The sequence below is a fragment of the Embiotoca jacksoni genome, unplaced genomic scaffold (assembly GCF_022577435.1).
Source record: "Embiotoca jacksoni isolate LCO1_2020_lvr unplaced genomic scaffold, fEmbJac1.0.p SCAF_25, whole genome shotgun sequence".
NCBI classification, from domain to species: Eukaryota; Metazoa; Chordata; class Actinopteri; family Embiotocidae; genus Embiotoca; species Embiotoca jacksoni.
The window spans coordinates 5,273,642-5,301,059 of record NW_027185376.1 but is presented as its reverse complement, the minus strand read 5'-3'; the positions used below and the strand labels follow the sequence as shown (position 1 = coordinate 5,301,059).

General features: G+C 41.6%; 1 protein-coding gene across 1 annotated transcript in view; it reads right to left on the bottom strand.

Moving 5' to 3' along the window:
• Positions 1–3,454: 3,454 nt before the first annotated feature.
• adgrg2a (adhesion G protein-coupled receptor G2a) overlaps positions 3,455–27,418 on the bottom strand; it is a 24,102-nt gene continuing 138 nt past the window's right edge. The window contains exons 1-34 of the mRNA XM_069159751.1: positions 27,072–27,418; positions 24,816–24,913; positions 24,309–24,628; positions 22,957–23,245; positions 20,476–20,589; positions 20,309–20,356; positions 20,141–20,214; positions 19,464–19,550; positions 19,327–19,364; positions 19,117–19,229; positions 17,514–17,625; positions 17,361–17,419; positions 17,218–17,265; positions 16,654–16,721; positions 16,533–16,573; positions 16,309–16,345; positions 16,129–16,163; positions 15,864–15,991; positions 15,643–15,760; positions 10,173–15,316; positions 9,971–10,089; positions 8,910–9,046; positions 8,625–8,781; positions 8,325–8,480; positions 8,002–8,124; positions 7,741–7,786; positions 7,559–7,662; positions 7,325–7,449; positions 6,867–7,135; positions 6,625–6,724; positions 5,717–6,003; positions 5,507–5,608; positions 4,589–4,708; positions 3,455–4,492 (exon numbers count right to left, since the gene is read on the bottom strand). The exon at positions 27,072–27,418 is cut by the window's right edge and continues 138 nt beyond it. Of these exons, the coding sequence (XP_069015852.1) occupies positions 4,392–4,492; positions 4,589–4,708; positions 5,507–5,608; positions 5,717–6,003; positions 6,625–6,724; positions 6,867–7,135; positions 7,325–7,449; positions 7,559–7,662; positions 7,741–7,786; positions 8,002–8,124; positions 8,325–8,480; positions 8,625–8,781; positions 8,910–9,046; positions 9,971–10,089; positions 10,173–15,316; positions 15,643–15,760; positions 15,864–15,991; positions 16,129–16,163; positions 16,309–16,345; positions 16,533–16,573; positions 16,654–16,721; positions 17,218–17,265; positions 17,361–17,419; positions 17,514–17,625; positions 19,117–19,229; positions 19,327–19,364; positions 19,464–19,550; positions 20,141–20,214; positions 20,309–20,356; positions 20,476–20,589; positions 22,957–23,245; positions 24,309–24,628; positions 24,816–24,909 (8,913 nt within the window). The 5' untranslated portion in view covers positions 24,910–24,913; positions 27,072–27,418 and the 3' untranslated portion in view covers positions 3,455–4,391. The remainder of the gene's footprint in view (positions 4,493–4,588; positions 4,709–5,506; positions 5,609–5,716; positions 6,004–6,624; positions 6,725–6,866; positions 7,136–7,324; positions 7,450–7,558; positions 7,663–7,740; positions 7,787–8,001; positions 8,125–8,324; positions 8,481–8,624; positions 8,782–8,909; positions 9,047–9,970; positions 10,090–10,172; positions 15,317–15,642; positions 15,761–15,863; positions 15,992–16,128; positions 16,164–16,308; positions 16,346–16,532; positions 16,574–16,653; positions 16,722–17,217; positions 17,266–17,360; positions 17,420–17,513; positions 17,626–19,116; positions 19,230–19,326; positions 19,365–19,463; positions 19,551–20,140; positions 20,215–20,308; positions 20,357–20,475; positions 20,590–22,956; positions 23,246–24,308; positions 24,629–24,815; positions 24,914–27,071) is intronic.

The window sequence follows — 27,418 nt, the reverse complement described above, 5'->3', positions numbered from 1 at the left end:
TTTACATGGCCGCCATAGAGAGAGTCAATCCACCGAGGTTCCTATGAGGGTGGAATATCAGCAATCTCTCCCTCTCCCTTTTGAAAGTAAACAGATCTAATGCCTCCATATTTCAGTGCGTAAAGCGTGATGTAAGAGGAGATATTGCAATCTGAAGTCTGCAGGCTGCAATATCTCCGAATCAGTAATGCGAGTTGAGCTAAAAGCTATAAAATGTTATTAGTAACTTTTCCCTCCTCCGAGGGTTCGATCCACCCCGCAGCGCACCTGTGGAGGTGGAACAGGAAGTCCTGCTGTTAAAAAGTTACACCACGACCGAATCTTCGCATCAGCTGGGAAATCAGAGCGAGTAAACAAACAGCTGCGGAGGTGCAGATGATTAACACTTTCGGCTGTAAATACGAGCAGGTTGTGTTGGCTCCTCGACCTCAACGCTACATAAATAAGTAACGAGGATGGAGTGTGTGTGTGTGTGTGTGTGTGGGAGGGGGGAGGGGGGCGGGGAAGCATATCAAATCGCTCTCATCTATAAATTCCTGTAGGCTTTTATGCACCTCTCTTCGAGCAAAAAAAAAAAAAAATCAAAGACCCGCCGGTGTGACGAGCATGAAAATGCCGGTCAACTGTTCAGCTGCAACTCCGGGGAGAGGACGGACCTTTAACTTGACCCGCATTAAATATTGATGGGCTGCGATAATAAGAGGACAGAGCGCAGATTTCTGTGTCACAGCGCGGTGTGCAGGCTAACCGTGGAGGAGGAGGAGGAGGAGGTGGAGGAGGTGGAGGAGCAGGAGCAGGAGGAGGAGGAGGAGGAGGAGGAGAGGGGGGGGTCAATCCTTTTGTAAATTATGCATATTTTTTCCTGAGATGAGTCAGAAAAACATCCATTTCGAAATGAAAATGTGAATGAAAATCTGTTGATTTCGGTGTAGTTTTTTTTTTTTTTTTTTTTTTTCTGTTATTCCCACGCTGCTATCATTAATCAGGTTTTAAAAGCACGTAGCACCATCACAGCTGCACTAAAAGTTAACCTTCAAATCTAATTAAAACTCCAGACAAGTAAACCCCACCCCACCCCACCCACCCCTTTCCCCTCCGACTGGTGTTTGATTAGTCAGTTAAATCTGGAAGTAAAGTATAAGTGAACCAGACGTAACCTCAAATTGAGCCTGCAGCCGAGCAATCTGACTGAATCCTACCGGCCAGATCTAAAAGGACTCGCACATCACGCAGCACATTAATAATCCAAAAGGAAAATAGTCCCAGCTGCATCATTTAAAAAAAAAAAAAAAAAAATCTTTTCAGTCATGCTGTTGTTTTGTAGCAGCCTCGTAACTGGAATGTTTTGCTGGTTAAAATTGGGGGGACGTTTTTTCCTTTTTCTTTTTTATTCGCAGAGATTTCCCTTCTGCAATAATAACAACGTGTCAAACTGCGGCAGTAAAGAAGCCAAAAGGTGTAAAAAAAAAAAAAAAAAAAAGTGATGATGAAGAGTTGTCCTGATGGGATTAAAGGTGGTGTGGGATTACACTGACACCTGGTGGACGAGAGGAAGCGGTGCCAGCGTTATTTAAAACCTGTCCAGATGCTTTTAGATGCCTGCATTAAAATCCTCATTTTCCCTTAATTGGCCAAAAATCATGGACACAACAGTAATTATTAACAACATAAACAAACAAAGACAACCGCCTCACGCTACTATAAAATAAAGGTGCTAGAAAAGGACTGAAAACATCCAGTTAAGGGTCATAAACGGGCCTCGTTTTCTCAGTCTATCAAAAGAAAAGGGATTTAAACATACTGCAAGTAGACATACCGCTGTATGTGTAAAAACAAAACAAAAAGAGACAGTAACCATGTTCTTTTTTTTGTTTCCTCTTACCTTATAAAAAACAATATTTAGAAAATGTATTGAATTGGTAAATATTCATTTTTGCCGTGAACTGGGTTTGGGCCATAAACTCGTGGTGACTAAACGCAGACATGAAACCTTCAAATAAGGAGATACTGAATGTTTTATATGTTATCTGAACACAGACAGAGAAAATTATGATAACTGGTGGAGTAGCTTTTTTTTTTTTTTTTTTTTTTGCAAAGATGAAGAACATGTTTGTCAAGCATTATCTAACTTAACTTTAATGACAGCATTGATAGTTTCACTGGTACTGGAGGTTTGACATTGGTTTTGTCATTTTTTTTTTTTTTCCATTCACAAATACAACTTTTTATTGATTAAAAAATAGTCTAAAAAAGTCAAATTGTAAATGCTCACGTGCGTCTTGAGTGGCCCGTCTTCACCCTCTGCCGACATCTTCAGCAAATGGGAAAATTGTTTGGTGGCCCCGCCCCCTTCCCCCCCCCCACCCGTCTTCTTTCTCGGTAGGTGGCATCTAACGTTTAAGGCGCACTACTGCCCCCTACTGTGCTGGAGTGCGAACTCTTTAATTTTTCTGGGACTGAAAAACGAAATTCGAGTTTCTTTTAAAAAAAAACTGAAACAAGGTTTAATATTTTCCTTACCTAAAAATAATTCTTTCGATTCGATAATCTCATTCCACATTTCTTTTGTTCCTTTTTTTTAGTTTTTCTCTGTCTGTTCTGTACTTCTGGTTGTCTGAAAATTTCATTTGAATCTTTTTTTTTTTTTCCTATAAATGAAATTTGAAACTCTCAGTATCCTGCCCCCATATTGTCCCACGCAAACATACTCTTTGCCCTTCATTTTGTTTTGTTGGGATCTGGTCACCCTAAAAGTGCCCTGAGATGACCATATTTGGTGGTTAACAAACAAAACCCAAACATATGAACTGTATAAATAGACTACATGTCCTTCAGCAGCAGTAACGTATCAGTTAGTGGACCGAAAATCCTATTTATTAAATATCATTTTTTTTTAAAAGGCATCAAAGCTTTTGAGCTCTCTCGGAGCAGAACATCAGGGTTAATAATAACCACCCCCTACTGATTCATACTTCAAGGGGAATGCGGAGCTGGCTGGCGTTGGGGCGTTCAGGAGTAAAAATCGCTGGGACTTGTGCTCATCACCGTAACATCTGTGCCTCCACCTCTCCATTATTCACACCGCGTTGCTCTCTTTTGCGGCTCGCGTCAAACCGTTCGGCGATTTGAACTTGTGTAAAAAAAAATAAAAAAATAAAACTTTTTAAAAAGCCAACTGCTGCCAAAAACCTCTTGCTCTGACCTTGACGGGCTGCGATTGAACCCGGCGCCGAAGTGGGCCGCGAGACGCCCCGCTGAAGGTTAGACGACGGGGTGACGATGAGAGGGGAGTCTGCCGGTGATCGTGATTGACGTGTTATTTTTCTCCCTCCGTTAAATGGGCTCGATGAAAGATGTTAAAAGACGTCAATGTAGATGTGAGAGTCTGACGCCCCCCCTCCCCCACCTTCCTCCCCCCACAAAAAAAAAAAAAAAAAGACCAAGTGGACAGGTAATGAGTTGAAGTTTTATACTCTTCTCTTTCATGATGTGCTCATGCTCACATACAAGGACATTTAGATAAATCTGTCCTCATTACATTTTTTTTAAAAAAGATAAGAAATATATAATATATCACATGTAATAGAAATATAGCATTAAAAACAAAACCCTCTGATATATTCGTAACAGTATCTCACATGAAAGGAGGAATACTCTTCCAGATAGACACGATCAATGAATTCAGTGTTTTTCTACCACGTATGAGCGACTGCTTGACTTTGGCATGTGCACATTTTTGCCTCGATGCACTTTGCCTCTATTAAAGGTGGATAATCCATCCCGAGACACTTGGGGATCGGACTCTGCGCTGAAATATAGAGGCAAAGGGTAAGTGCAGCATTGTGAAAACACTTGGAGATATCTTCCTTTTTTTTTTCTTTTTTTTTCCCATTTACGTTCAAAAGATATACCAAAAGACGGCAAAAAAAATAGCCTCAAAATAATTTGTACATTGCTGACAGTGTCTGTTCTGGGTAGTTTTCTATCTGAAACATGGCATTATATTTCACAGTTCAAATAATGTTAAAAAAAAAAAAAAGTATGATTATCTGTAGTAACAGCTTTGAAACAAGCTATACAGTCGGTGCAAACGCTGAGTCACAGCTGTGTAACGGTGAAATAATTCAGTTTTTCAGTCAGAAACGCACCGCCGCTAAGAAGTCTCTTTCATCATTTCTGCTGTCAGTGTAGAAACGGAATCAAAACCCGCTTCGCCACATGCTGACACGTCAGTCTCGCTTCTCCTTCATGTTCTTTTTTTTGTTTTTTCCTTCATTACACCTTTAAAACCTTCATGTCGTGGAACACTTGAGGATTTCCCGTCGCGCGCGTCGGCGATCTCCGAAAACAAACAAACAAAAAAAACGTCTCTCCGAACGCTCGTTCGCTCGTCAGGCGTCGCCTTCCGGCAACATGTTCCGCCTGTGAATCTCGTTGAGGACGACGTCGCTGCTGGAGCCGTCGGATATCCCGCTGTCGGCGAACACGGAGACTGAGTGGGACAAAGACGTTCACGCGCATTACAGACAATCCCAAAGTACACACTGTACATTTAATCAAAAGGTAGATTGGATGTTGAGAAACGCACCGCTGCTGCTGGTGGCATCGCTGACGACGGAGGAGCTTCGAGAGGTGAAGTGGGGGACGGAGGTGGTTGCCGTGGTGACCGACAGATTCTTGGTGTTCTGGGTGGCCGTGCGACTCCATCCTGCAAAAAAAAAACCCGCATGATTTGTAATTAAAAACCAAGATCACAGGACATCTTTCGGTTCACTTCAAAATAGGTTTTTCGCAATTTGACAGGTTAATTGATGTGGAAACTCTTTTTTTTTTTTTTTTTTTTTTTTGGGTCTAAAGTAGTTAGTTTCTAGCTCAAGTTCCTAATCAGTAGGAACTGTCTTACGCTGAGCTGTACGTTTCTTGTCCCGGACAAAACGTTTTACCTGTGAGACATGTTCGAAATTAGAGGCACTCAAGCTCTTCCAGTTCAAGCAGCTGTGGGACAAACACTGACAGCGGTTGAAAAGCAGCAGGATATGAATATAACATAAGCTCACATGTTTAATCTGGTTTGAGGGATGCTGTTGTGGATTCAAAATTCCAATATGGGATACAACTAAAGCCAAGTTATTCGTATTTTGGCCTGCATTTGTTTGCTTGGCACCATCATTCGAAAGGATGCTGAATTAGCTCTGAGCAGCTCCTGCTTGCAGTGTTCCCACCGAGGTGCAGTCAAGTCTTACCGGAAGAAAACTGAAGTTCTTGAACTCTTTTCTGTGATTTATAAATAGATTTATGGATATTTACTTGGACGTCGGCAGTAAATAAACTTTCGGAAAGCGTGAGACAAGCTCAAATCTAAAAGTGTCTATCATGAGTTGAAACTTCAAGGATGAATTTTGGCACAAAGTGGGACAATCAACCACTCCAGGTTTGTAAAATACCTGCAGATCATCTGAGCAAACTATAATAAGAGACTTTCAAACAACACATTTATGTCACTCACCTGAGTTTTCAGCCAATCGCAGCTTGCCACAGCAAAGATAAGTTCTCCACTGCCTGCGCACATTCTCCTTTACAGCGCAGTGGAAAACGAAGACAAAGAAACCTACAGAGGACAGATTAAAAACAGTGAGAAGAGCAGCGTCGGGGGGGGGACGACGACACGTGAGTGTTTTACGGTTTGGATCATCTGGTGTGTTCATGCACGTCTCACCTTGCAGCGAGTTGAAAATGGAGAACAGGTAAATGAAGGGTAAGTAGAGGGGTCCCCAGGCGAACAGAGCGAAGCCCCAGGTGAGGCCCAGCAGGATGACGAGGCCCGCGATGCTGCGCAGATCGGTCATCAAGCCCCGGTTGGGCGCCTTGTTCTGAGGGTTCTGCTTCTTGATGCGGGCCAGCTGGATCATGACGACGATGAAGACCAGCAGGCACAGGGCGAAGATCAGGAGGAAGTAGGCCACCACGCCCACGTAGAAGGCGATGTCGTTACGCAGCCAGCAGCTACAGGGTTGGCGGGAGGGGAGAGGTGGGGCGGGGGGGGGGACACAGAAAGACACACTGAAGCTGAAAAGTATATTTAACAGCAAGAAAATGTTTAAATTCAGAAGAATAATAACAATCTCATCCACTTGATTTCTGCTAGGTTGTTCCTAGAGGCCTAAGAGGGTGTTTCAAGGTAGTTTTATGATGTTCAGACTGAGCACTTTAGCACAAATCCAGATTTAATTAGAATGTTTCAACACTGTCAACAGAACACAGTGATTGTTTGTCACCCCCTAGTGTTCAAATACAGTAATGTCAGGAATAGTTACAAGAGAAATGTTCAGATTTTTAATGAAGAAAGTTTTTAATTTTAACTCGGTAGAGGAAAACATTTAGAAAATCTGAATATATAATATATATATTTATAATATTGAGACTTTTTATATTCTAAACTATTTTGTTTATCTACAAGATTTTCAGGATGTTTTGACCCAGCTGTAACTCTGAGATTTTGGATTATATTTACTATTATAAATATGTTGAAGGCATACATGCTAGTTAGGAGAAATATGTGGAGAAAAGTTGTCCAGTTTTTATCTGCACATCCAAACGTTGAGTAAAAATGTATGTGTAACTTACAAGTCATCCGAAGTGCCATTTCTGTTTTTTCCATATGTAACCACACCGTAGTTGTGTTTGTCCACCGATATGACAACAATCACCACAATAAGAGGAATACCTGCAAACAACAACAACAACAACAACAGACAAACAAAGTCAAAAATATATTATTTTCATTCATTTATACATTTATGTAAATTAATAGTAACTTAGTGAAAACTAAATATGTGACACGTGGAGCTCAGTTTATAGGTTCCCACCCCAGCCTATCAGCGAGAACTTCAGCATGTATCTGCCGAGGTAGGGCGTGAACACTCGGACGATGCTCAGGTACATGTGCAGCGCCTCGAGCCCCGCCCAGGTGAACGACGTCAGCAGGAAGTAGTGCAGGAAGAAGGCGGTGCTGATGCACAGCCCCAACGCCGGGTAGAGCGCCAGCCATCCGTCCAGCAAGAAGATCAGGTTGAGCAAGAGGAGGGACAGGCAGAGCTGGACCAGGATCTTGGCTGGAATATCCCGGAGAAGTTTTCTGCAAAGGCAAGAATTTATTTAACTTCAGGCGATAGAAATTGAGGGGGAAATACTGATTGCTTTGGTGCATTTTGCAGTTTGCGAATTATATTTTAGATTTAAAATAATAAAAGAGTCTGGTTCTGATGTTTCTTGAGTAAATCTGAAAGGTTTAGGTTGGTGCTCAATAAAGAGATGGGAGTCTTACTCAAATAAAAGATACGTCAACAAGGTGACAGAAAGGAAAATAGCGGAGATTCCACAGCCGATGTAGGTGATGAAAGTAAGAATTTGTGCGTGCTTAGGGTCGATTATTTCCTCTCTGGACAGATCCTGTATCGATGAAGAAAGCCCGCACACAGGGAACACAAACAAAACAATGAGATCAATAATTCTGATTTGGGAAAAATCACACAAGCACACAAAAGGCGCCGACACCCACCAGCAGTATCGCAAAGGATGTGAGGTGGTTGCAGCTGCAGGACGTATCTTCAGGAGTGGCGTTGACAACGAAGCAGCCGGCGGAGCTCCAGCCTCCTCCGCCGCCTAAACAACGCAGGAATATTTATAACACGGGTCTCAATTTGTCTCTGAAGAGACTGTGCTTGGCATGCGTGTACTTACTGTTCAAAGTGAAGTCCCAGAATACGCAGGAGGCCGTGTAGTTCGTCTACAGAACGAGAGCAAATGTGAAAAGATTTGATGCTTTTATTTTGAAAATTTCACTAAAAACAAATGTTTAGTTTTTTAATTACAAAAGTTGCTACTGTTCTTATTGTTGATTTTATTGTGACTTTACATTGCTAAGAGCTTATGACTGCAAACAAGGATCCTTACAGCAATAAGAGTAAATAACACAAGGCTTTTATGTACGTAAACGCTCACGTTTATCGGGTTGATGTTTCGGATGGTGTACTCAATGTTTTCACGGAGGTTTCCGATCGACAGATTGGCAACACTGGAGGCCAGAACTGGACTGACAAGGGTTTGGTTATCTAATGCTGCATCCTGCAAAAAAAAAAAAAAAAAAAAAAGTCTACTTTAAATTCACATTTAATTCCAGGACACATATTATTAATATTTTATTGCATAATCTTTTGTCAAACATTAGAAAATTAAGGCCTTAATTTAGATAAAAATGATGATTATAAGTCATTAAATAAACCAATAAAAACATGACAAATCCAAATGTGTCAGCGAGAAAGTACCTGGAAAAATTTATTTTTAGGGTAGAAAGTGAACTGGACCCTGCTGGCCTGCTGCTGCTCCTCAGGACTGAGATTTTCAATGATGGAGGAGGGCAGGAATACAGAACTCAGAGCAGACCGTTTGTTTTGGGCCTGGGTCCTGCTGAATGCACCAAGCTGGAAGCACACACACACAAAAAAAAAGGACACGGTAAAAAGGAAAGTCCAGCTGACAGCATGACTGTAAAGGTCATGTTTTGTCACTTTGTGTCACGAATAGCACTTCACCCCTGCCGATGACTGTATTATTATATTGAAAACCTGGACGAGATCAGTGTTGAAAATGTCCACAAAGGTTGCTGGAAAGTTGGTCACATCCACCGTCCTGACTGCCAGAACCAGAGAATCTGAAGAGAGGATCGCTCTGTCACCAGTGACAGCCAGCTTGAGACCCAGATTGTCCACCAATCGAATGAGCCTGCCGCCAGGAAAGACAACGGAACGATTACGGAGAAAAAAAAAAAAAAAAAAAAAAAAAAAAAAATCGAATTTGGAGGGGAAATCTCATTGAATTGACTGTTGGTGTTTGGGGAAGGCGAGCAGAACCTGTTGGTAGATTCGGAAAGTGCCAGAGACTCCCCGTCCATTAGGTTGCTGATGATGTTGATGGCCTTTTGTCCAACTGTCTGAGACACGGAGGGGCCATCCAGAAGCTTCTCCAAGTTCCCCACCAACTGTGTCACCTGCAACAACCATCAGATTCTAGTTGACCTCCAAAATGACAAATGATACATTTAAAAATGGTTAATACACATTTAAAAAGAAACTGCTAACTCATAAGTGAAATTCTTGTGTCTAATTGACTGAAATGTATGGTTTATTAATTGTTTTGCAGTAAAGCTTGGCAAATAAGTCCACAGTACTAATTCTAGTTTAAATATGTTACTCAACAACTACGCAACATAACTTTTGTTGGTTTCTAAATGTTCCAACAAGTCTTATCTTCCAAAAGCATTTCTAAAAGCGACATTTCATTTAGCTGACGCTTTTATCCAAAGCGACTTACAATAAGTGCATTTCAACCATGAGGGTACAAAACCCAGAACAACAAGAATCAAGAAAATACAATTTCTTCAAGAAAGCCAAACTACAAAGTGCTAAAAGTAAGTGCCATTTTAAGCAGTACTAAAGTTCTACTATTCAAGGTAAAGTCTGAAGAGGTGTGTTTTTAGTTTGCGGCGGAAGATGTACAGAGTTTCCGCTGTCCTGATGTCGTTGGGGAGCTCATTCCACCATTTAGGAGCCAGGACAGCAAACAGTCGTGATTTTGTCGAGTGTTTCGCTCGCAGCGAGGGAGCAACAAACCGATTGGTAGATGCAGAGCGGAGGGAGCGGGCACGTTTCCCACAGTTGAGACGTTATATTTATCCAAAGCGACTTACAACACACCGATGGTACACCATCAGGAGCAATTTAAAAAAAAAAATGTTAGGGTTCAGTGTCTTGCTCAAGGACACTTAGACATGTGGACAGGAGGTGCTGGGAATCGAACCACCAACCTTCTAATTAGTGTGCAACCCATTCTACCGACTGAGCCACAGCCTCCCATAGATATGCCACCATTTTACCCAAGACTGATGGACACTTCAGTGGATCGACGGCTTCACCTGAGATGAGTTGAGCTGAGACGCATTCTGTGTTTGATCCAGCAGCTCGTTTGCTTGTTCTTCCTGCACCTCTTCGCTTAGAGTCATCTCCGGCGCGGTTGACGAAGTGGTTGCAGCTCCTTGACGAGGATTACAGAGAAATCGTCAAGTCATACGGTACGAATCAGTGCCATTCTAATCTTGAACGAAGCACTTTACATACCCGTCACTGTGGTGGTTGCGGTTGTGCTGGTGAGGGTGGCGGTTTGGACAGGTGTCGTAGAAGTCAAGGAAACCCCAGTGGAAGTGGTGTTTATCTGGGCTGCATCAGATTTAATAGTAGTCGTGGCAGTTGTGGTTGCAGTTGGAGTGATAATGACGGATGCGGTAGCTGTTGTTGTTAAGTTGACCGATGCTGCTTTGGTTGTTTGTACGCTGCTGGTAGGTGTAGTGGAGCTGGTGTCATTTGTGTTGGTTGTTGTGCGGTGAGTCGCAGCCGCCGTGGTGTAATTTGCAGTCTGGTTATTCGGTGGAGCGGTCGTCATGTTGCCAAAGAGAGACGTCATGTTTCCCACAGTTGAGTTTTTGGGGAATGTTGTTTCACTAACTTGTGCAGCGGCTGTGGGCACGGTTGTGTTTTTATAAGCACCAGTTGTGTTCTGTTGTGTTCCCCTGATTGGTGCGGTGGTCGTGTTGAATGCAGCCGTTTTATTTGGAGATGCAGTAGTCAGAGTTGTTGGTGTTGTGTTATTGTTAGAGGCTGTAGTTATATTGTTTACCGTTGTGTAATTGCCAGATGCTGTAATTGTTTGGTTGCTTGCTGTAATAGTACCATTGCTCCAGTTTGTTTGGATGTCCGTTGTATTTACATTGTACCCTGTAGTTGCATTGTGCACTCTTGTAAAATTGTTGCCAGGTGTAGTTGCACTGTTCATTGTTGTGATATTATTGCTGGGTGTGCTTGCATTGTACGCTGTTGTGTAATTGTTGCCAGGTGTAGTTGCACTGTTCATTGTTGTGTAATTGTTGCCAGGTGTAGTTGCATTATATACCGTTGTGATATTATTGCTGGGTGTGCTTGCATTGTTTGCTGTTGTAGAATTGTTGCCAGGTGTAGTTGCACTGTTCATTGTTGTGATATTATTGCTGGGTGTGCTTGCATTGTTCGCTGTTGTAAAATTGTTGTCAGGTGTAGTTGCACTGTTCATTGTTGTGTAATTGTTGCCAGGTGTAATTGCACTGTTCATTGTTGTGTAATTGTTGCCAGGTGTAGTTGCACTATACACCGTTGTGATATTATTGCTGGGTGTGCTTGCATTGTTTGCTGTTGTAGAATTGTTGCCAGGTGTAGTTGCACTGTTCATTGTTGTGATATTATTGCTGGGTGTGTTTGCATTGTTCGCTGTTGTAAAATTGTTGTCAGGTGTAGTTGCACTGTTCATTGTTGTGATATTATTGCTGGGTGTGCTTGCATTGTACGCTGTTGTAGAATTGTTGCCAGGTGTAGTTGCACTGTTCATTGTTGTGATATTATTGCTGGGTGTGCTTGCATTGTTCGCTGTTGTAAAATTGTTGTCAGGTGTAGTTGCACTGTTCATTGTTGTGATATTATTGCTGGGTGTGTTTGCATTGTTCGCTGTTGTAAAATTGTTGTCAGGTGTAGTTGCACTGTTCATTGTTGTGATATTATTGCTGGGTGTGCTTGCATTGTTCGCTGTTGTAAAATTGTTGTCAGGTGTAGTTGCACTGTTCATTGTTGTGATATTATTGCTGGGTGTGTTTGCATTGTTTGCTGTTGTAGAATTGTTGCCAGGTGTAGTTGCACTGTTCATTGTTGTGATATTATTGCTGGGTGTGCTTGCATTGTTCGCTGTTGTAAAATTGTTGTCAGGTGTAGTTGCACTGTTCATTGTTGTGTAATTGTTGCCAGGTGTAGTTGCACTGTTCATTGTTGTGGTATTATTGCTGGGTGTGTTTGCATTGTACGCTGTTGTGTAATTGTTGCCGGGTGTAGTTGCACTGTTCATTGTTGTGATATTATTGCTGGGTGTGTTTGCATTGTTCGCTGTTGTAAAATTGTTGTCAGGTGTAGTTGCACTGTTCATTGTTGTGATATTATTGCTGGGTGTGTTTGCATTGTTTGCTGTTGTAGAATTGTTGCCAGGTGTAGTTGCACTGTTCATTGTTGTGATATTATTGCTGGGTGTGCTTGCATTGTTCGCTGTTGTAAAATTGTTGTCAGGTGTAGTTGCACTGTTCATTGTTGTGTAATTGTTGCCAGGTGTAGTTGCACTGTTCATTGTTGTGGTATTATTGCTGGGTGTGCTTGCATTGTTCGCTGTTGTAAAATTGTTGTCAGGTGTAGTTGCACTGTTCATTGTTGTGTAATTGTTGCCAGGTGTAGTTGCACTGTTCATTGTTGTGGTATTATTGCTGGGTGTGTTTGCATTGTACGCTGTTGTGTAATTGTTGCCGGGTGTAGTTGCACTGTTCATTGTTGTGATATTATTGCTGGGTGTGTTTGCATTGTTCGCTGTTGTAAAATTGTTGCCAGGTGTAGTTGCACTATACACCGTTGTGATATTATTGCTGGGTGTGCTTGCATTGTTTGCTGTTGTAGAATTGTTGCCAGGTGTAGTTGCACTGTTCATTGTTGTGATATTATTGCTGGGTGTGTTTGCATTGTTCGCTGTTGTAAAATTGTTGTCAGGTGTAGTTGCACTGTTCATTGTTGTGATATTATTGCTGGGTGTGTTTGCATTGTTCGCTGTTGTAAAATTGTTGTCAGGTGTAGTTGCACTGTTCATTGTTGTGATATTATTGCTGGGTGTGCTTGCATTGTACGCTGTTGTAGAATTGTTGCCAGGTGTAGTTGCACTGTTCATTGTTGTGATATTATTGCTGGGTGTGTTTGCATTGTTCGCTGTTGTAAAATTGTTGTCAGGTGTAGTTGCACTGTTCATTGTTGTGATATTATTGCTGGGTGTGTTTGCATTGTTCGCTGTTGTAAAATTGTTGTCAGGTGTAGTTGCACTGTTCATTGTTGTGATATTATTGCTGGGTGTGCTTGCATTGTACGCTGTTGTAGAATTGTTGCCAGGTGTAGTTGCACTGTTCATTGTTGTGATATTATTGCTGGGTGTGTTTGCATTGTTCGCTGTTGTAAAATTGTTGTCAGGTGTAGTTGCACTGTTCATTGTTGTGATATTATTGCTGGGTGTGTTTGCATTGTTCGCTGTTGTAGAATTGTTGCCAGGTGTAGTTGCACTGTTCATTGTTGTGATATTATTGCTGGGTGTGTTTGCATTGTTCACTGTTGTAAAATTGTTGTCAGGTGTAGTTGCACTGTTCATTGTTGTGATATTATTGCTGGGTGTGCTTGTATTGTACGCTGTTGTAGAATTGTTGCCAGGTGTAGTTGCACTGTTCATTGTTGTGATATTATTGCTGGGTGTGTTTGCATTGTTCGCTGTTGTAAAATTGTTGTCAGGTGTAGTTGCACTGTTCATTGTTGTGATATTATTGCTGGGTGTGTTTGCATTGTTCGCTGTTGTAAAATTGTTGCCAGGTGTAATTGCACTGTTCATTGTTGTGTAATTGTTGCCAGGTGTAGTTGCACTATACACCGTTGTGATATTATTGCTGGGTGTGCTTGCATTGTTTGCTGTTGTAGAATTGTTGCCAGGTGTAGTTGCACTGTTCATTGTTGTGATATTATTGCTGGGTGTGCTTGCATTGTACGCTGTTGTAGAATTGTTGCCAGGTGTAGTTGCACTGTTCATTGTTGTGATATTATTGCTGGGTGTGTTTGCATTGTTCGCTGTTGTAAAATTGTTGTCAGGTGTAGTTGCACTGTTCATTGTTGTGATATTATTGCTGGGTGTGCTTGCATTGTTCGCTGTTGTAAAATTGTTGTCAGGTGTAGTTGCACTGTTCATTGTTGTGATATTATTGCTGGGTGTGCTTGCATTGTTCGCTGTTGTAAAATTGTTGCCAGGTGTAGTTGCACTGTTTATTGTTGTGTAATTGTTGCCGGGTGTAGTTGCACTGTTCATTGTTGTGATATTATTGCTGGGTGTGCTTGCATTGTTCGCTGTTGTAAAATTGTTGTCAGGTGTAGTTGCACTGTTCATTGTTGTGTAATTGTTGCCGGGTGTAGTTGCACTGTTCATTGTTGTGATATTATTGCTGGGTGTGCTTGCATTGTACGCTGTTGTAGAATTGTTGCCAGGTGTAGTTGCACTGTTCATTGTTGTGTAATTGTTGCCAGGTGTAGTTGCACTGTTCATTGTTGTGGTATTATTGCTGGGTGTGCTTGCATTGTACGCTGTTGTGTAATTGTTGCCGGGTGTAGTTGCACTGTTCATTGTTGTGATATTATTGCTGGGTGTGCTTGCATTGTTCGCTGTTGTAAAATTGTTGTCAAGTGTAGTTGCACTGTTCATTGTTGTGTAATTGTTGCCAGGTGTAGTTGCACTGTTCATTGTTGTGGTATTATTGCTGGGTGTGCTTGCATTGTACGCTGTTGTAGAATTGTTGCCAGGTGTAATTGCACTGTTCATTGTTGTGTAATTGTTGCCGGGTGTAGTTGCACTGTTCATTGTTGTGATATTATTGCTGGGTGTGCTTGCATTGTTCGCTGCTGTAAAATTGTTGCCAGGTGTAGTTGCACTGTTCATTGTTGTGTAATTGTTGCCAGGTGTAGTTGCACTGTTCATTGTTGTGTAATTGTTGCCAGGTGTAGTTGCACTGTTCATTGTTGTGTAATTGTTGCCAGGTGTAGTTGCACTGTTCATTGTTGTGTAATTGTTGCTAGGTGTAGTTGCACTGTGTACTGCTGTTGAATTGAAAGAAGGGATATATGTGCTAATTGTTGTGTTACTTGTGACCGAACTGTTGTGTAGTGTTGTGTTGTTGTTTGCCATTTGTACAGTGTACACGGTGGTGTCATTGTTAGTGGCTGTCGTGTGATTGTTGGTGGCTGTAGTTACATTGTACACAATTGTGTGATTGGAAGGTGTCACTGTAGTTACATGTCGCAATTTTGTACTGTCAGTGGGTGTCACCACAGTTGTGTTGTTAGAGACAGTCACGGTTACGTTTTGTGAGCTTGGTTGGGCGACAGGTAGTGCTGTTGAAGACAGTGTACCGGCGGCTGTAATGTTCAGTTCCGTTGTATTTTGCGCTGTATTTTCAGTTGTTGTGTAAGTTTGTTCAGAGGTACTTGTCAAAGATGGTGTTATAGATTTAGGAGTTGTGGTGATGCTGATGTTCACAGTGGACGGACGTATCGTGTTTGGATTGGCTGTGGGGGGCTCTGGACAGCAGCTGTCAGTCAGAAGAACAGCTAACGTCTCATCTGCATCACTGGAAAAACAAACAAAAAGCAAAGGTCAATTCCTATTACATGAAGTCATTAATTTGCTTTCATAACTCATGCCTTGTTAAAAGTTATTAGCAGGAACATTCATTTTTATTCAGTAGGATATTTAATTGTTATGCCCCGAAATGTTTTTCAACTAATTTTGGCTGATGAACATAAAACAAAATCACATCAGGATACAACATTTTAGGAACGAGTTTTAATACGATGCTGTCTGACTGAAACTCAAAATATAAAATCTATCTATCCACCAAAGATCTGTAGATTGTTCTGAAGCTAAAATCACAATAATGTTTTATAGATTTGTTACCATTTTAACAGGGTGGGGTCGGGTTGGCAAACATCTGCGGCCAGCAGGTCACTGGCAACCCAGGTCAGGTTAGACGCCAACAGAGCACCGACAGACAAACCAGAAGGACCGCACACCGCTGAGTAAAACACAGACCACTGTCAGCAACAGGAGGAAATGTGCATCTTATGTATAATAGGTTTCATAGTAAGAAAAAAGTATACATAAACATGTACACTAACTCATGCGGGTAAGTCGGTCTTCAGTTTTGCCAAGATTTTTCTTCTTAATGATCTGTTGCAGAAGTTTATTCAGGCAGCAACCGTTGACGGGTGCAGACATCTCTATCGTCACCATGCAGCTGCACAACCTGAAAACCAGCAAATCTTCTGTAATACTGCATCTGACCACCAGCGATCGCCGTTTAATCAGCGCCGTCAAAATAGATATTTTCAGAGGTCTTTCCTCTATGTGCACATAAAAGGCAAAAGGAAGAAGCATGTGTACCCCTTTGGTGTCCCGTGACATTCCAGATAAATACCCTGGACAAGGGAAATCATTTTTTTTTAAACATGATTTACAGTTCTCATATGAACACAATTAACTAATCCATTGAAGGACAATAACAGGGATCACTTTACACATTTGTAATTTTGGAGTCAAACTTTAATCTGCGGTGACGTTTACCTGGTAGTGCTTTAAAATCTCAGAATAGTTGTTGCATCTGGAAACAAAGAATTGTTTATAGGTGGGAGTTATTTGCAGCAAAACACTTGAAACTTACTTGGGTGCTGCAACCAATCAGATTTAACATTCATCAGGTCTATTCATGTTGCCAGTTCGGACACCGGTACAACACGCATTACATGTACCAATGTACCACCAGTAATTCAAAGTGGATAAAGACTTACTCTGAGTCTGGGTCATGCTTCTTGGTTTCATTAGGCATTAACTGTCAAATCAGGTTAGAAAGTCAGTGCGTGGGATACATACAATAGGAAGTATAGTTCAATTGTAGTATGCCGTACCTACCAAGGTTTGTAAGAACTTTTTGTCGATATTTTTACATTGCGCATTGATTCTCACGGCATAAAACTGGCCTGAGAGAAAGAAGAAAAGAAATAGGATGTCAGGGGCAAAGTCTGAGACAAATAAATAACATTATTCACTTTCTTGTGGAGTTTTAGATGAGGAGATTGATACTATTCTCATGTCTGTCTGTTAAATATGAAGCTACAGGCAAAAGACGGTTATCTTAAGGTTAGCAGAAAGACAAAAAACAAGTGGAAACAGCTACGCTGGCTTCGTACAAAGGTAAAAAAATTATTTAAAAAAAAAAAATGAATTTACTGATTAACAAGTTGCATCAGTATACAAACCAGAGAGGAAAAACGACAGGTTGTTGTTTTACAGTGCTGCCTCTGTTCTTTAGGCTGCAGCTTCATATTGAATGTACAGACATGAGAGTGGTATCAATCTTTTTATCTAACATGTTGAAAGGAAGATCAAAAAGTATTTATTCCAAAAATGTAAATTTGTCCTTTAAAGTTTGTACCACATCACAACATTAAGGGTGTTTTTTTTTCTTCTCCTTACTCGTAGAGTTACAGAAAGCCGAGCAGTCGCAGAAGCGAGGCGCTCCCCCTGCAGCGCAGACAAAAAAAACGCGGTTAGATCAGCAGAAGCCACAGTGAGCATGTGCTGAACATGAGAAGTGCGTCGGTGTTTAGGAGACTCACCGCTGTAGGAGTGGTTCCCCGTTTGAGGAGACAGGTCGGGGTTGGGCTTTAAGACGGAGCTGCAGAATAAACACGGATGAGATGCGGAGTGCAGATCCACACGGAGGGTACACATAAAAAACTAACCAAAAAACAAACAAAGCTGTTGCTCACCACAGGAGACTGGAGGGATTTTTTGACTGACAGTAATCATCCAGGGAAGACAAGGACGTGCATCTCACAATGCCGCCACCAGAGGGCTCCACGTCGCGACACAGGTTTCGACCTGGTGTGGACAAAATCAGATGAGCAGCTGTGTGCTTTCACTCCGCTGAAGTTCGTCTAGCTTTTATTATTTATTATGCAAGACAGACCTGAACAACAAATAACACAAACACAAAATCACATCGGTAAAATTCTTTCCCTGCCAAACAACCGTCACACACACAAACATCCACACGAACCAAATCAGTCCCGAGATATCATGAGAATTAAAAACCTTTAAAGAAGAATAACTGATTCTATGTTGTGACGTGCACGGCAGCAGAAATCATTCTGTCCCGCTCACAGTTGGTATGAGGAACTGTTACAGCCAGTGTGTCTCCTGTGATCTGATGTCATGGTAATTACAATTCCACCACGCTTGTTAAATCTCTTTGATGACAAAGCCTTACTAATGAAGATATTAGTGATATTCATCCTGTAACTCACAGCGGAGATGTGTGTGACAGCTGCCTGCACTGTGAGTGTCCAAATAATGTTTTCAGGGTTTTTTTTGTTTTTTTTTAAAAGGAGAAACCAGTAGAGTGCAAATATTTAGGGAAAAATGTCCTGCCAGTTTTCTGCTTAAAAATGATTGACGTTACTTGTACTTGCGTCTTTATGACTGACTTTCTCTGTTGCCTTTTGACACGTCGAATGCTATTTCGATGGAACTCGAGGTTACTCACACTTTGTACAATATATATGTGCGTGCGTGTTTCTCCCTCCTGGTGTTTTGCATGTGCATATATATAGAGAGGCGTATCTCCTTTTGCATATGCATGCCCCACTCAATCGAAGCATTGGTGGAGTTTGCATGATTGCAAATTTTTTCACGTGTGTTTACAGTTATTTTATCATGTGTGGATGACTTTGAGGGCGTGTTTAAAGCCACAATCCGTGATCAAAAGGCTCTATAAAGTTAAGTTAGGTAGTTACTTTATTAATCCCCAAGGGGACGTTTTTTAATACAACTGATTGCATGCTTCTCCCATTTCATGATGCAGTTTAAAATTTGTTTACACCACCAATTGCAAATGAAGGCTTATATATCCATAATCATCACTTGAGAAATACACAGACTGCTCTTCGTTTTGTTCAGCCCTACAGAAAAAAAACGGGAGTTCCCCTTGTTTTCCACATGTATGATGCACGTTGACCACATGTTGCAACATATGATAACCTTGGGGAAAGTATGCGGAAAAGTTTTTACACGGGGTTCAACATGGGCTGGAAACATTACACCATTTAATTGTTCCAAAACCGCATGTTTGACATGCACACAGTGGCGTGTGTGTTTGTGGTCACGTATGATCACGTGGGTTTTCTGCACGCGTGAAATTCGGGTGATTTTTCTATCAGGGCAGCACGCAAAGATCTTTAAACACGTACGGGGTTACACCCGACAGCTATAAACATAAAACAGGACTAACTCTGTCTTTGAACATTATAATTTGCGCGCGTGTCTCTGAATAAAACACACAGCGTTTGAACGGACGGACTGATGAGCGCTCACCGACTCTCTCCACCTCTTCGACGATTCCCGCTTGGATTTGGGCTGGGGCGCCCCGCAGTTTATGCGTCGAGACGGCGCAGCTGAGCAGCAGCGGCACGCCGCAGGTGGTTCGGCTGGAGACCAACAAAACAAGTGTTCACGCTCTTATGGGGACGCACAACCTGACGTACGTGTAGCAGTCACGCGAAACATCTGCTGACATGCCGGTACCTTATTTTCATATTTGCACCGCAGGACACCTCCACCACCTGCAAAAAGAGAGAGAGAGAGAGAGAGGAGGCGAGTTACAACAACACGGTTCGCCTTGTGGGAGAAATTTGATGCACGTATGTGGAAAACTGATTGACCTGAAGTTGTCTGTCATCCTGACAGAAATCTGTCATGTTTGCGAGTCCTTCTGCAGCACCACCGCTGCAACCGAACGCTTTTGACACCTGAGTGAAAGACAGAAGCAGACAGGTGCTGATGCTGCGAGGGAGGTGATGGAAGACTGGATAGTTTGCGTTGTATTTACATATATCTTTTTTTTTTTTTTTTGCTGATGCTTTTAACCAAATTTCCCTTTAAATATTTTTGCCGTTGCCGTGACACTATTTCTCGTGAACATACTAAATGGGAAAACCCCGAGTCAGCAAAGACTCTCCTTTTTTTTTTCTTTTCTTTTTTTTCCCGGTTTGGGTCAGACGAGGTTGAACTTCCTTCGTTGTCCCAGAGGTCGGGAATTGAATGTCAAGTATCCCTAAGAATATTAAGTAGAAATATTTTTCTTAAAGAAAAGGCGGTACTGATGGAAATTGAGAAAGCGCGGGGACTGAAGAAGGTAAATAAAAGGCCGATGAACGAGTTGGCGGTCAAAATGATTTTCTGGGTGCGTCACATTGGAATGTGCTGCACTTACAAACTTAATCCCGTGCCGGCAGGACTCGTTTGTGACAATGTGACATTTAACGCAATTAAGTACTCAAACGCAGACTGAGAGACGCAACCTGAGAATGCAGTCGGGGAGGAAAGTTTTTGCTCTCACCAGATCGTTGACGTCTTGTTCGGTCTTCTTGCCCCCGCTGGCCTCGACGCTCAGGAGCATCCAAAAGTAAGCACCTGCAGAGAAAAACAAAAAACAAAAGCTGCGTAAGCCCACAAATATGTCTGAATAAAAACACTGTAAAAACAACAAAAGGGGAATACTTCTTACTTTTATTAGAACAGAGTTGGCTGGTGTCACAGTTCACGAGTGAAGATCCTATATGAAGAGAAATTCATTTGAAGTTGTATCACTTACCGACATTAGAAACACAAGACCCGGTGTGTCATTACACACCCACACAAACATGTACTAAATGTGTTTGTGTGTAGACGAACCTGATGTGTGCGATCCTCCAGATATGCTTTGTTTGGCAGGCGGAGTGATGATTGGAGACATTCGGGGGACTGCTGTGATCTTATTGGCTGGTTTGATGTCAGTGACCGCCTTGCCTGGCCACACAGGTGGAGAAGTGGCTTAACGGATATAATTAAAATGTCAGTGGCTAGATCTTAATTAGTACTCAAGTGTACTTTCAAAGACATCATTTGTTTACCTAACAATCACAAAAGATTATGTGTCATGTTTGTTTTGTGGTTGTTGTTTTTTTATCTGTCCTAATAACTTTGAGATCTTAAAAGGAAGTGTGATCATTGTAGTGTGTGATCATTTCAAGTTTGGATTTGGAAAATATCACAAACTCTAAAATATGCAAACATTAACGGCGTCAATTCAAATCTTCTGGTTCATCTGAGTTCGCGCTCCGTGCAATTTCTTTTCTTTTTTTTGTGTGTGTGTGTGTTTCAAGTGAGTTTACTTTTGCCTCCAAATAAATTGTTTCAGATAATCTGGCAAAATTGTTGTCTTGATTACGACCTGCTGAATACTCTGATGGTTCATCTATTTTGCACCATTTGACCTTGATTTGGTGACTATGATGTTGTCTTAAAGATCAGAAATAAGAGATAGCGCCATATCTATATGATATTTAAATTTCTGCTGCTTTTATTTACTGAAATTAGAAGAAATATTATAACCACCCAAACTGATCAACATTACAAAAATTCAAATTGCTACTTTTTACTAATTGCAGCCATTATAATGTTACTTTAATTGACAAAAATCTTCTGACATGATAGTGTTTTTCATATCTGACCAAAATGACGGACTACATTGCAAAAATTAAACCTAAATTATAATTTTTGCTTGCTTTTTTTGACATTTACTGCCATTATTATGTTACTGTATTTCATCCAAATGAACCGTGTTTGACAGAAATGAAATTTACCGACATGACTCAACCTGTAGTATTTCATTAAAATTAATTCTTCTCATCATTCAGAGTCTGACAGGCGGTTCTGCCCATAAAAGCTCTCATTCACAGGAAGTGGCTTCATTTATAAAAGTGGCAACAGCACTTTGCAAAAAAAAAAAAAAAACAGATGCTGACAGCCACGGCTGAAAAGAGAAAGATTTAACATCACATGCCGAAACTTCATCGACAGAACCAACCGACATGAATGTCCCGAAACGTGGGAAGAATGATGTGAAGTAATAATCAAGAGAGGGCACTTTTAAGATGGTATTTCACTGGATATTAACCGGGGTCATGCTTACCAGGTGGAGGCGAGAATAACCGTTGAAATCGAGACCAAATCGCTGAAACAATTACAAAATACAAAATACAAATACACACAGCATGCACGTGAGTAGGTATACACACCCTTTGCTTTGCCCATCAACCCACCAGCCTGACGTCTGAATTGTTTGTGGTCTACGGGACACATAAAAACATGCAGCATTCAACGTCCGACATGCTCCGAGAACGTGCAGCGCTTCAGGATACAGACGAGAGTTGGAGGTGAAGATGGACGAGGGTCACGTTCTGCCTGCACTGTCACTGCTTTAAGACAAATTAAAGTGGCGGCCTTAGGAAATGTCCTGAAAGCGTATCATTTGGAAAAGAGTCGCGTGACGTCAATCTTAAAACTTCAGAAGAAATTGAAATATTTTGGAATATGGCCGGATGAAAAATAATCTTTTGATATTCCCTTTGACCCTTTAAAGAATCGAAACAAAAGTCAAATTAAGGTTTAGTCTTGGTTTTAAGAAATGAATTCCCTCTGCAGCAACAAAAAAAATCTCTTACAGTGCTCATTGCTTGCTGTTTTATATGATTGTAATTCTCTGAATATGCAGGCATCGAATATAATAATATATGTCAAAGACTTGGTTGTCATCCACCCCTGCGCTTTATTAATGTATGACTGGATAGACCGGGTTTTTTTTTAGCTCACAATTTGATAAAACTGCATTTTTGTGCTGTGCACTATGGGCTTGTATTAATTTACCAGATAAATTTCCTCCAGCGATGCTGCTGTCATATCAGGCATTAAAGCATCGCAATGAAAATGTGATTTTTAAAGAATATAAGAGTTTGAAATCGTCAACCTTCATGTATCATGTCTCTTAGGTCCTGACTGTTGTGTCTTCTGTTTTTTTGTAACTGTAATACCTTTTTCATTCCACCATTAAAGGTTATTTTATAATAGGAATAAAAGTGAAAGAGCAGGCTGTACGGACCAGTAAGGTAATACAGGATGATTTGCATGCTGAGTAACTTCCATAAAACATAGTGCAAACATGCTGTTCTATGTTTTAGCTAAAAAAAAATTATATCCCGTTAACATTCACGATTGACGAGAAACAGCAGAAAAACACGAGCCCGCATTCTGTTATGAACGCAGTCAATAATGAGTTCAGAAGGTGACTCATGCATAAAGACCCCAGCTGGAAAATAAATAATATCTACAAGTTACGGTAGAGGTTTGGTGTCTTCGCATCAGTTTCACCGCACAGAAGGTGGGGGTCGCTCTGGCTCGCCCCGGGACTGGTCACCCAGGACTGGGCGTTCCAGCCGATCACGGTGCCGTCCTCGCAGAGCCCGTGATGGCCCAGGTCGGCCCACATGCGGAACAAGTAGAGCTCCACCCGTCCGAGCTGGGCTCCCGGGCGTCGGCCTCTGCGGTGACAGCCGAGCCACAGGGAGCCGGAGGTGGGGATGGCCTGAGCGATGACCGTCCTCTCCGCCACCATTTGCCCGTTAACCTGGAACGTTCGACACAGTTTAGAGTCACATCGCCAATGACGAGAGCGTTAATGAAGTCAAAGCTCCGTCTACACTGTCGCCAAACCTCATCACAGTAACTTCCGTTATTATTAATATTCATGCTCTTCTTTCATCTTTTGGCTCAGATCTGAAATATGGCGAAGGTGCCCGACAGTAACAGACTCCAGCCACACGGCCGTAACCAGACGGATTTTAAAGAAACTTCTGGGTCAGCCAAAGTTCTTCAGAAGAGAAAATGAAAGCAAAAGGTTCAATTATTACCAAAACCTTTTTTTAAAAAAACAACAACTTCCAACTTGATTTAAAATAATGCCCAAAATAGGCAGTAATGAGACCCAAGTTGTAACAATCAGGAGGTTTCCTATCATTGGCTCTGCTAGTTTAATGTCCCACATTTTTTTTTTTTTTTTGCATTTATAGCCAACAGTTGTCTATTTTTTGCTGTGTATGGTTTTGTCAGAATCAGAATCAGAATCCTCTTTATTGGCCACGTATGTTAACACATACAAGGAATTTTGACTCCGGTTGTACGTTGTCTCTCAGCGTGCTGTGAAAGTCAAAAGGCTCACTCAGCTTAACTCGACCCGCTTCGGTGTGCTCGTCTAAACAGTATCTGCTCCAGGATTCATTGTTTAGGTTTTCATTCCAAACTCCACCGACGGTATGTGCTATTTCTACAGGACAAGTTGAGACAAGCTTAAGTACACAAACTGTTTCTATTTTTGCGACACTGTCGGGCTTCGTTTTGTGCCCACGTGACATAATCAGTGTTGATTATCATGATCATTTTCAATGTTACTAACTTTATTTCAATAATGTTTTTTTTCAGCGCAGGACCTGGTGTATTCATGGAGTATATTCCAAGCATTATGTATTTATTGTGTATATAGATCGTGTGTGTGTGTGTATTTATTTATCTTATTTTATTATATATGTATTTGTAATTATTTCTTATTGTGTAATTCCCCCACTGTGGGATCAATAAAGTCTTATCTTGTCATATTCATAGCGTAGTATCCTGTTATAAACTGGAGACATTACCTCCAGGCTAAACGTGTTGCCCGGCACGTCCGTCCTCAGACACACCCTGTGCCAGTGATTCGGGGACAGCCGGAGGGGAAATCGGTGCCGGACCCGCAGCAGCCACCCGTAGATGGCCTCGCCGTCTCCCTCCAGACCCAACTCGGGCTTCGGCGTGTGGACCGAGCTGTAAGAGAAGGCCACCCAGGCTCCGGGGACGACCACGCGGACGTCCACGCACACCGTCATCTGAAAGAGCAACGGTATGGCGGTATGCAGGGTCCAGTGGTCCTTGCAGCTGTTCAACACCGCCTTGGTGTCTGCCAAGAAATTGCCGAGTGCTGGAGTGGGTGAAAGAAATAGAGATTTGAAAGTTTGAATGGCACCTCAGAGTCTCATTGGGGTTGGCGGCATCTCTTCAGGAGAAAAGAAAAAACCAAAAATAAAATCCTATTTACATAAATTCAAATCAGAATTCATGTAATTATTTCCTTTTTGTTGATGTTTTGTATTTTTAATTACTTTTACCTGCGGGCGGAACAGCTGCCTGCAGCAAACACCAGACGACCAGATAAACATGAGATTTCCATGTCTGCCGTCCTCCAAAGCAAAGGCGATACATCCTCCTGGAAACAGGAGGTTTACATCAGACGATTATCCCACATGCCTTCATTTTGGATTGTTTGCCTTTTCACCTTAACTGTCAAGCTGTCACAAATATTCAAATTGACTTTCAAGTTGTTGTTTTATTGCAGCTGGATTTGCGTGCTTTCAAGCTTCCTCTTCCCATATTTCTGTAACACCAAGCCGCTGCCGTGCAATCTGTTTTTCTGGAAGTGGATATGATGACAGTGTCGCATTGTTTCAGCTGTGGGATTACACAGTTTCTTCTTTGTAACTTGTAAACCAATCCACCGTGTCCATCCCTGCCCCGCAGTCAATCCTTCAGAGCAGACAAAGGCACGTTTTGGTTTACACACCTTTAGAAGACGCTGGTTATTGTTATCAGTCTTTAGGTTGTTGATAGACTTCAGTTCACGCCTGTAAAACTGAGATAGTACAGTACTTTTACAAATTCAAAAACATAATGCAAGAAATGCAAAGGACATAATAACAGAGGGAAAAGATGATGCCTTTGGGAGAATCAAAATTTTTCTCAGATATGTCATTAAATGAAAAAAGAAAAAAAAAAACTTTATACAACTAAAATTACAATATTTGAATGTATCATCCAATGAAACATAAATGCAGCCTTGGCCATTTCTCAAAATGTCAGCAAATTTGACTCGAGAAAAAAAGTTACAATTTCAGTCGTGACTCGGTGGTCTGCCGCAACATTAGTTGTTTCACAACCTTTTCTAAAATGACGTGCCAGTCATTTTGTTCTCAAAGGCAGAATTCAGGTGACATTGGGAGTCATTTGGCGTGGGGAGGAGGTCGGGGTGGACGGATGGGTTCAACAAAACAACTTTGACCTTTCCTATTTTAAACGCCCCAACATGGCTTTTAAACCACCGTCACTTCATTGAAACCACGACGACATAAGTGGCGTGCTCTCAACAAAGTCCTATTCTAACGCAGACCTTTCCTGAAACATAACCAAGTTGTATTTTATTTACCAGTGGTATATTTTTGCCTTGCCAGTGCACCCCTGGATTAAAGGCTAGAGTCAAACGACCACAATGGTTGTTTAGTTTCCAGGACTAATCGCCAGGTTTTTGCTTTGTCTTGCACATATAGGAACATTAGGCCCAACTGCAATGTCGATCTGAATCACACAACAACAACAACAACAAAAAAAACTGCTTTGCATCGTAACCAATATTTTGAACAGTGATGTATTTTGTAGTCATTTCGATTGAGAAAAAAAAAAAAAAAAAAAAGTCAAATATGAACCCCATTTTTGAAGTTGTTGGTATATATATCGAGACAAAACCTTTTCCCAGTAAATTATTCTGAAATAAAACTTCACACACGTATACTCGTTTATCCTCCAGCAGTCTTTCCAAATATTATCCTTTAAAATCTCGGACGTCCTCCTTTTACCTTCTACCTCAGCTCTACAAATGAATCAGCACTTAAGCAGTTTCTTACCATTCGCGTACATTCACACGCACCTGTTACTTTGTCTTGATTGTGCTGTAATTCAGGGAGTGTCTGCAAACGGAATCCGATTCAAATGTGTTGATCCACAAGATTCGCCGGATGAATGAGGGTCAATCGATCGAATTAGACGCGCAGACGCAGCACAGATAAAACCCTACTCTTCATTTTATATATATATATATATATATATATATATATATATATATATATATTTAATAATCCCCCCCCCCAAAAAAAAAATGTTTACATGATTTTTCACTCCACCAGTGTTTTGCTCCGAGACTTATCCGAACACATTTTTCCACAACACGAGTTCATTTGTGACGTTGAAGTCAACACCTCAGCTGTCTGAAAGCTGTCTGTTTATTGTTTATGAATATGTTAATGTGTCGTGTCAGGAAAACAAACAGTACTTGTTAAAAGCTCGAGGCTCCACAGAAGCTGCTATTGTCTTACTTTCCCGCAAGCCTGGCTTCCTTTGAAGTCCAAATACTGCGCAGGTGGACTCATTCTTCTTCTTCATTTTTGTCTTGTCTTTCAAAATGTTGAAATTATAGAGCTGTACTTTTGATATTGTGTGTATCCTCCACAATCACCATAACAGGACACGTGACAGAGGAAATATTCAAATTACTGACGTTTCTTATCGTATTTGAAAGAAAACTTTCGCTGACTTACCTGATGCTCCTGAAAAGCAGCTGTCTTTTCTTTTTTTTTTTTTACTGGTGTGCGTGAATGTACTTCTGTGTGGGTCCTATGGAGGAGGACTTGTCCTATGGAGGAGGACTTGTCCTCTTCACTCTGGTCTGCACGTGTCTCTCCATCATTCCTGTACTCCCGTTCGTCCGTCGAAGTCCGACGGCTGCCACTTGTTTACGTCTCTCTCGGGTCAGGTCTCCTCTCTCTCCTGTCTCAGCTGTCCTCAGTTGCTCCCCGTCGGTCCTCGGGTCTCCAGCATCGTCTGCAGCGACAGGTGGCCCGGAGTTTGCGTGTCACGGCGGTGCGTGCGCCGAGGTGCATTCAGG